This window comes from Micropterus salmoides, unplaced genomic scaffold (assembly GCF_014851395.1).
Source record: "Micropterus salmoides isolate LMB-PRFRI ecotype aquatic unplaced genomic scaffold, ASM1485139v1 Ms_hic_scaffold_8, whole genome shotgun sequence".
Taxonomy (NCBI): Eukaryota; Metazoa; Chordata; class Actinopteri; order Centrarchiformes; family Centrarchidae; genus Micropterus; species Micropterus salmoides.
The window spans coordinates 30,758,217-30,768,137 of NW_024044570.1; the positions used below are offsets into that span (position 1 = coordinate 30,758,217).

Below are 9,921 nucleotides of genomic sequence, written 5' to 3' on the forward strand. Positions count from 1 at the left end.
AGCATCGCTTTTCCAACATGACACGATGTTCGGTTACTAGCAGCGGTGACAACTGCTTGCTTGAATGCTAACGAAGCTAACGCTAGCTGCGTGCGCACAGCTTTTACCAGAGACACCGCTCGAGCGTCTAAACTACAACAATAGAAAGCGAGTGAGTCTGAATCTTGTACTGCAGGTTGGTTGCTGCATTGGCTGCTTTTATCGTTAGCGGAATGTGTCCGCTGTTTGCTTTAAAGGCTAGCCTTTAGCGGCTAAAATTGTAACCGTCTCCTTAGGTAACGTTAATGGTTAGTGAATCAACAGGGCCCCGGTACAAACGAAGCGTTGGTCCGTTAAACAGACCTTGTCGGATTTAACTCCATCGACACCTCAGTCAGTTGAGATGTGCTTATGATTTTTAATGAACTGTCTTCTTTGAAGAAACGTCTGTTCAATCGCTGTCATTTCACTTAACTAACTTGTGTGGATTAAATGTGACCACAAGGGAGAGCCAAAACCTTGCAGGTAGAGTTCAGTTTAGTCCTCCTGTGAAATGTCAACAGCATTAAATAGCAATTTAATAAGGCTGCGGTTAAGTAGTTGTTGTGGTTTGGATGTGTTGTGTTTTTGGTGGTTTCACTGCAGCAGTGTGTTGCCACCTAACATAGAAAATAACAGCATACAACATGTGATTCTGCTGTACACACCACCTCACACTGTGACACAAAAATCGCTATGGATTTGAATGTATGGTTCAGGCTCAACAAATAGAGAACTTACACAAATTTGTTTGTGAATTTTTCTCCTGGTCTGTCTTTGTGACATTTGTGACTGCGCACTTCAGGGGTGTCACTTGTTAAATGTGACCTTGGTTCTTCTCCAGTCCAACACAAGGCATGCATCTATTCTGACTTTACAGCATCAACCTCGATGTCTTTTTAGCAGCTCTGTTACTACTTCTAATGCCCTAACGTCACTGTTATGTTTAGATCACCGAAACATTACAAATATAGATAGATGGATAGATAGATAGATAGTCTTTTTATCCCGAGGGAAATTCAAGTATCCAGTAGCATACGAAACATACATACATTAAACATACATTAAACCTATATTAAAATAGAATTAAAATAAAATAAATTATAACACTGTAGCCACAGTAAAACAGTAAACAATGCAGATGAAAGTAAAGAGAACAGATTTTAGATATATAAAATGATTTGTTCATTATTGGGGGCCTCTGTGGCAAAATGACAAATTAATATAGCATTGGTGAATGTAGTAGTATCATCTTATTGACCTGTACATAGGTGGTATACACATGCACTTATTCAAGAGATGCATCATTGAATTGTAGTCTCAGGTTATTTTGATTGGTCAGGGGGCACAAGCTGAGTATCATAGATTAGATTGATTCAGTCCTTTGCTTGGACCACAGAGAAAAATAATATATTAATTGAATGCATGAATTTTCCTGGGTCCCCAGAAAAAAAACACATCGAAAACCAATGCTACAGACTTATTCACCTGGTAGTTAATAACAGCCCATCAGAAATAGACTATGTCTAGTCTTGAATAAAAAAAAACCAAAACATATTTTGGGGAGTGACAGTTTGAGTTAGAAGTAAGGTGTGTTTGTGTGCAGGTCAGCTGTAATGGAAGGGGGAGGGGCAGCAGGCGTCAACCTCAGCAGGAAGTTTGTTTCAGAAGCTGAGCTTGAAGAGAAGAGGAAGAAGAGACAAGAAGAATGGGAGAAAGTTAGGAAACCTGACGACCCTGAGGGTAAGAACACATACACTTACACTCAGATCCAGAACGCACCAAACCTATGAAATGCATACCTGTGCAGACGACCACATATTCGTTTTTGTACTCCTCAGATGCCCCAGAGGAGGCGTATGACCCACGTTCGCTCTTTGAGCGGCTGCAGGAGCAGAAAGACAAGAAACAAGATGAATTTGAGGAGCAATTCAAATTCAGTGGGTCTTGTCTTTTTCTCTTTGTTATATCTGTCATTAGGTCTTTTACTTCCGTTTGAATTAACACTTTTCCAAGACAAAGAGCCAGTGGCTATGGGTTTTAAAGATCAACAGTCATGACAAGGCTTTGCTCAGTGCTTTTAGATGCTAAACAGATCACTCCTTTTGATAGAAAACCTTCAATACAAACGAGGGGCATGGATTTTTTAAAGATAAGCCATTTAACAGGCAGGGAGGGTCTAATGAAGGACACTCAAGTACTGTACGTTAGTACAGTGTATTTACATTTTATGGTACTGTAAACCTCTGCTCCGCTGCATTTCATTGTACTTTTTATTCCACTACATTAATTTGACAGCAATAATTACTAGACCAGTTTACATATAAATCATATGATAAGCATAAAGTACAACAACACATTACTGTACCAACCTTTTTGGCTTGTGACCCCTTACAAAAGAGCTGTGTCTGGTTGGGGCTCTCATTTTAGATGTGTAGGAGTTGTTAGTAGTTCCCCTCTAAGCTTTTGAGGTGTTTATTTATTATTAGTTTAGCCAAAACAGAGCTGTGGCAGAACTTTGTTTTCTTCTCTTTCCCACCCCATTAATTATGTCACGACCCACCCCCATATTAATCTTCATCTTTGGAGTGGCCCAGCCACTGGGTTGGGAACCACTGACTGAACTAAAGTGCCTTACTGTATATTAAAGTTACTCAGGAGAATTTCTGATCTCTGCATACTGTGGAGCGATTTCTTCACTTGCAGATGCCCATTTGTTTGTCCCATGCACGCACATGAGGGCGCACATGCGCACACGCGGGTCTTTCACAAGTTGCCCCAATGCCCCAGTGGCGTACTAAGTGCTGGAGTACCCTTTTAAATATGTCATTGGTAATAGGCAGCAGATATTATTTTACTTATTGGTGCATTTTAAGTCTAACATTGATATATTAAACGGTCTCTGCACTGTACAGCAATATTAGTTCCGGTGTTTTGTTATGTTTAAAAGTGTTTCATATGAAGCTGTTCTGCAATTACTAATTACTTTGCCACAGCATAATCGAAAAAATTTTGAAAAACACAACAGTATCTGTTTAGAGTTTTCTTGCCAGTACTGTTGTCTGCAGACGGCAGATTTGCAGCTATGCACAGCCAAATCTAGTCTATTCTGTATGTACATTATAATAGATTTTAGTAAAGAGATTAATTAGGAAAGAATTCAGCCCTAGCTATTTTGAGTATGTTCAAAATCATGTCAGATGTCCGCCCAACAGTACGCCAGATTTCAGGGTTTTCTTTCCAGATGAAGGTCACTTGTGTGTGGATTTAAAATAAACTGCGGTGGTTTGTTTTCTGAAAAATGCAATCACTCTCCTGCCATGTGTTGAGAGCATGTTTGTTTCCATGGTGACAGGGAACATGGTGAGAGGATTGAACGAGGATGAGTCCAGCTTCCTGGACGAGGTCTCCCGGCAACAGTGCCTGGTGGAGAAGCAACGCAGGGATGAGGAGAACAGGAACTGCTGGAATACAGAATATCCTTTTATCACGTGTTTGTTTTATATGCAAAAGACATTTTAATTAGCCAGTATCGCTCTGTGTTTATGTTCATCTGTTGTCTTCCATTTTGGTGAGCTACAACAGATTTGTGGGTTTATAATAAGCATTTAGATGTATTTAAAGTGTCAGCAGTTGCACTTCAGTTGTCTTGTTTATTTTGTTGATTAGGAAATGAGGACTGGTGGAGACTAGTTGTGGAGTTTTAAATGGAAACCTCACGTGCTCCACAGGCAAAAAAAGAGAAAGGAATTTGGGATTGAAGCTGCTGCCATACAGTTTTAATATTCTGAAGGCCGTTCCAACTTCCAGTGTCCATATGTAACACATTTCAATACACTAAATGAAAATAGAGTAGCAATTCATGTAAATGCTGAACAGATATTTACAAAAATACTCTGGCTGTCTGTGTGACCAGTATCAATACTGAATGCAAATTAGTCTGACTGCTTTGTCAGGTGCTGCAGTTTCTGGTTTACAAAACACGCCTTGCAGCCCGTACGCTGTTTTGAACCAGAAATACTCACTGCCCGCCGAGACATCAAGAGTCTTTAATACTCGAACTGAAAAAACAGTAGTATTATTAACGTCTGCATTGTGGCACTGTAGAATTTCCTCTTCCTCTGCTTTATTTGGCTAGCTGACTCATCTCTGTTATCAAAATGTAACTAACCCTATACACGTTTAGTGTTGCTGTAGTTTCTTCTTCTTACTGATAGAGGATATCAAAGGATAATTTGTGCATTATTTAAGACCCCTTTTATTTCTTATAAATTTTAAGATTGGGAATTATGGGAGATGTTGCAACTAAGACTGTGACTATCCATTGTTTTTATTTTTTAAAGATCTATTTCAGATTACTACTACTCATCAGGTTACCATACTCTAGCCGAAAAACTCATAGTATTCATTATATTGAATGAATGAAACGGGCAAAAGTGAGCAAATCTTGCAAAGTTACTGTCGCATTGATTGGTAGATTGTCTGTCAGCTAGATCATTCATAAACCAATGCATCATTTTAGCACAGTGTGAGCTGGATATTTGAACCTAGTGGGAATATTAAACAAACAGTATGTAATTTCTTGCGTTAAGGGTCTCTCACATCAAAACAACAACAAAAGATGTAGGTTGGTGACATCGTGAAGTAGCATGGGATCATGGGAGTTGTTGTCTGCATTATTGAAGTAACAGTCTCAAAGATTTTCAGTACTGCAAAATATCTAACATAGGTCTAGTTGGTTTTAGTTACATATTATTCCTTTTAAATGTGGGGATAGGAAAAGCTGCATGAAGAGAGCCAGGTATCCTACAAACTACTTTCTGTAGTGATGAGTTTTTGTAATATTCTAGCAGAGCAACATTTTTCCATATAGTACTGTATATATTGTGTAGGGTTTCTCAGTAAGTGTGTCAGTATCTCAAAGATAAGTAGTGAAGTTGTTATTTTCAGCACTTTATGCTGTTGAACATTTAAAGGACATGAATGCAGCTTTGTGTTTTGGCAGGCACAGCTCCACCATACTGAAGCTCCCGCTGGGACTGCATTATGCGCGCACACACACATACACACAAGTACGTGTCCATCCTTGTTCTCCTCCTCTAGTTTGCCGTGTCTGTACTGATATCCTTGTTACTTGTTGTCTGACATATACAGATAGCGATATATCTGCAATAACTTAATATCAACCTGGCGGATTTATCAGTGTTTCTCTACCTCTACTAGCTAGCTATGTAGGAATATGGCATTCCCTTTCCTAATCCCGCCTACTGAACTCTTACTGGCCGACGGTTTCTCCAAATGAAGGAAGCAGCTGTGAGTGGGCACAATCGCTGAACAAATCTGAGATGTGGGCAGTGATTCAGAGATCTGGAACCAGCCTATCCTGTTTATTTTCAGAATTAACCTCAAATTTAAATAAAATGTTACATCGGATTAATATTGATATGATAATCAGTTGGGGAAAAATGTATGTATTTAGGACAGTCCACCTAACTTATAAACCGAACTCATGTAATCAGTGGGTGCTGTGCCTTACATCACAGTGTAAATACTGCACCTTATGAAAGTCTTGCATGTCACCAGGGCATGTTGTTGCTCTCTGTGCTTTTCAGCTGTCCCTCTCTGTCACGCCGTCTTTGTCTTTGTCTTTGCGGACAGACTGGTTTGTGTGCAGATGAATAAGGGAATGGGTTGTCGTGGAAACTGTATCATAGGCTGGTAACTACGGTGATGATTTAAAGCAGTTGCTGGGAACACAAAGTACACACACAGGTGCAGACCTTAGATAATGCAGTGAAAACTCAGGACTACTCGTTTCTACCTCACTTATACCTGATGCCTCAGTTTGAGTCTGCTGAGTCCTGTCCACCTGTCCCTTTTGTCTTATACCTTTTGTGCTTTGTGTTTTTGTGTGTGTCTCTGTCTATTTTCCTCTTTCCCTGCATCTCGACCTGATTTCATGTCTCCTGAGCTCTGCACATGTCCTGGTCTTCTTTTAGGCTCTGTATCTGTGTCACCTCTCTCTGCCGGAGTGCTTTTCTTAGCCTTGAGAACTGTGTCACTTCTTCCAGCACACTGATGGAGAGATGTAATGGCTCCCCCTGAAGGGAGGACAGAATGCTGCTGAGCGGGACGAGTGTTTCTGTTTGCCCTGAGCCCACTCATTGCTCACTTTCAGTGGCTCCATTATGGTTTATTTACCTTAACTCTGCACTTTCACAGCGCTCTAGTGAAGAAAGCGTCCACAGAAAGTCGCAAAGAGCCTGAAAAGAAGGCGGCACCTAAACATTCAGGGGTAGAGCAAAGGACCAGCCACCTGTCTCAGGCCCATTTGTTGGCTGGAGCTGTCAAGAGGCGCAGGTACGCAGATACGTATCCTTAAAACACTGACATATCAGTGTTTATCACCTTATAAAGTTGACATGGCGCACTTGTTAGCAAGCACTTGCCTGTTTCCACATGCAGAGGACACTGAGCAACATTTGAATTTGTTTTTTGTGTCCATCTGACAAATTGAAGTCCAATGTTCACTCTCCTTTGGTTTAGTTTTTAGTCTTCACCGACTCCTGGGGGAAATATCTTTTGTCTTTAGCTGCCAAATGCTCCACTATCTTTACCAGCTAGTTGCTAACTTGTGGTGTTCAGGTAGGGTTGCTTTATCAGAGCTTTTTCACAGAAAACAGCTGCCCGTTGAAGCCAAAAATATTGGAAGACTAGTGAACTGAAAATTAAAAAATTCTACTCAAGATTCACTTAAGGTTTTCCTGAAGCCTTCGGCTGTACCCCACCTGCAGAAAGCTTAAGGAACAGCTAAGTAAGTTGAACCTTGAGTTTACAATTTTTAACACATTATACAATATGTCAAGACTGAACCTCCATGCTCAATGAAAGCTGTGGGACATAAAACCAAAACGATGAGCAGAAAGATGCTAAAATTGCTCTGTGGAGCTCAGGGGAACTACAGAGTCAGGTGGTAACTTTCTGTAGGTCTGTCACTGCCAATGACCCCAATTGCCCTCAGTCATTTGACCCATTGCTGATATGAACATCTTGATTATAGAGAAGCTTTACATCTTCAAAATCTCTTTGTTCCGTTACCCAGCTCCTCCCAGTCGTCAGACAGCAGTAAGAAACAGAAGGTGGAAATCACAACTACAGCAACGACGACAGGAAATGGAGACAGACACACAGGTGGGCTGCAGCCTGAGGCATGTAAGGAGGACTATCTGTCTGAAGTGGACAGAAATTGAGTTGTGCACCTCTTTGACCATTCCCGGAATTGCTAAATGATAGAACTATCAGACCAGAAAAACATCAACTCACATACAGCTCACTGCTTGTGACTGAATGATGCATAGATGTCTTGAAGAGTGCTTTATTTTTTTTTTTTTTGTTCCACATGCAGAGATGGAACTTCCCTTATAATTGGAAAATCTTTGCAAACTGGAAGTGTGACGTACATTCAGTGAAACCAGGTTTACTCAGATTTTAGGCTGGGTTCCCTCATAATAGAAACCTGAGAAAAGAAACTACAGAAAGCCCCAGCCTTGCTTGACCTTGTTTCACACTTGTATTACTCAGTGCTATGGTTTTCAGTAGATCCCACGGGGCAGTGGAGCTAAAGAATGGTAGTTGTCACCTGGTTAAGCATCTGTTTTTATTTTGTCCACAATTTTTTTTTATTCTGTGCAGATGACATGTTTCATATTTCAACAGCAACTGCTGTAACGCCTCAGTTCAGGATTCATTGTCACTTTGACAGCAGTAGGACAGTTATTACAGCAGTTTAAAAATGCATTCATTGATTTTTTTTATTTCCACTTGGGAGCAACAGAGCCATTATTATTATTATGTTATATTATTTACATTATAAAGTTGGTATTGCATATTAGCAAACATTTCTCCATTTACATATCCAGCAAACATGGCACAGCATTAGCATTCATTTGTGTTCACTCTCCTTTTAGTTAATTGTTTTAGCTAATAACTGGTTCCATAGAGCTGAGGGGAACTGCAGTTTTTGGTGAAGTCTACTAGTTGATGTATGTCTGTAGGCGTTTCAAGTCAGTGGGATTGCTCACTAACTTTAAAACTAGTTAAATCCATTCCTCATGTATACATGTATCCCATGTAAACGTTTTATTTATTTACAGTGACAGGCACTTCTCTGTGCTTATACAGTGCATGCAAATGTTTTTACAAAACTAATGACCCCATATGCCAAAGGTTTTTAACCGCCTTCCACTGAAATTCTACATTCTCTTCTAAATAATTGAAAATAGCCTATTTAGATAGTAAATAGTTTATTTTAAAATTTTCTTGGTTCTCGGTTACGTAATTAATTTGTTTCCTAAATTTCATCTGACTTGTTTTTAAAACGAACGCGATCCGGGGATGTCTGCATGTACAAGCTCTGAATCTGACTGTAGGTTGTGCTGTTCAGAACAGGAGAATGGTGCAGGAGGAGGAGCAGGGCGAGCTGAAGATCAACAAACAGCCCCCGGCCTGACGGCGAAGACCCCCTCTGCTTCCCTGAGCACCGGTCAAGGTGTGTTACACCTGCCGTCAGCGGCCGTGTGCGTCGGCGTTTTACCAGGACTCTGCGTTTATTCCGGCAGCAGCGACTCTGACAGCAGCTCGGACAGCGAAGGTAGCGTGGACGCAATCATGTTGCCGTACCCCCGGCACAGCAGGGCCTACAGATAGACACACATCAGCATCCACACACACACACACACACACACACACACACAACCGTAAGTATGTTAAACAGTCGTAAAAGGTAACCTCACACAAGGTATGCACACACACAGACGGATTAAAGGTCATACATACACACAGTGATATATGTTAGTCATACACTCAAACATTTTCAGTATTCCTGTCGTTTTCACAGCTGTGAGTTGAACTGTTGCTCTTTGTCATCAAAGTTCAGCCCAGTAATGTAACCCTAATAATACGTAACATGAGGACCAATTTAAACTCTATTCTGAACTAAATCTGTGTATCTATTTGTGATTTTTTTTTGCTATTATCAAACATGACACCTCCACCCTTCCTTCCCTCAATCAAATCTCACGCAGTTTAAGCCGAGCAACCAATCCCGCACTGCCTACCCCGACGACATCCTGCCCCCCCCTACACCCCCCCTCCCAACCCAAGCCACAGTGACTGCAAGCTGTGCTGTTGGCTGAGGGAACAGTGATTGACAGCTGTGGAGCAAGGAAGAGACTGCTTTAGACCGTGTCACATGACTCACACCTTTTAGCAGCAGAGGAGAGAGAGCCGGGGCAGGACACGCTTCTCTTTCTCTCTCTCTCTTGTGTTATATGCATAGCCTGAATGGTTTGAAAGTTGTTTTTATTTGTGTGATGTAATGTATTTTCTCATCAGTAGTTTGTCTCAAAAGTCACACCGTGCCCGACTGTTTGCTGCTGTCTCAGGCGCTGGAGTTTTGTTTAGTTGGTCAAAGTATGAGCAGAGAGAAATAAAGCGCTTTCCCTTGTACTGTGTGTTTACTCTGTATGTGTGTGTGCGTGTGACAGAGCTAGTATATTTGCAGGATTCTGAGATTTAAAAAAAAATTAATTTGGATATCAAACTCCAATTATGAATTAAAAATAATACTGCATTAACACACCACTTCCTTAGGTCAGTGGTTCTCAAGTGTTTTATCTTGTGTGATGTCTACATTTGACCACTCTCACAGGTGTGGCATATGGGCATGAATTATGAAGAATGGATAAGGTAAATACTTTAACAGCTTATACAGTAAAATAGCAGCTATAGTAGTAATGGGTAATGTAGCCTTGTGCCGCTAACCTTAAGCAGAGATGAGGAGGGGGTGACGGAGCTTATTTTTACATTTTCACATTTTAGTCTTCAGACACAATAAAGCAATCA

At 40.8% G+C, this 9,921-nt stretch overlaps 1 protein-coding gene across 1 annotated transcript; it reads left to right on the plus strand.

Moving 5' to 3' along the window:
* The first annotated feature begins 1,624 nt into the window (after positions 1-1,624).
* Positions 1,625-9,525, plus strand: LOC119894198 (PSME3-interacting protein-like). Its single transcript, XM_038706793.1, is given in 8 exon segments — positions 1,625-1,761; positions 1,860-1,958; positions 3,374-3,469; positions 3,472-3,494; positions 6,239-6,378; positions 7,121-7,209; positions 8,462-8,668; positions 9,102-9,525. Coding segments are annotated over 8 exon segments (786 nt in total). The 5' UTR covers positions 1,625-1,634; the 3' UTR covers positions 9,107-9,525.
* The last annotated feature ends 396 nt before the right edge of the window (positions 9,526-9,921 follow it).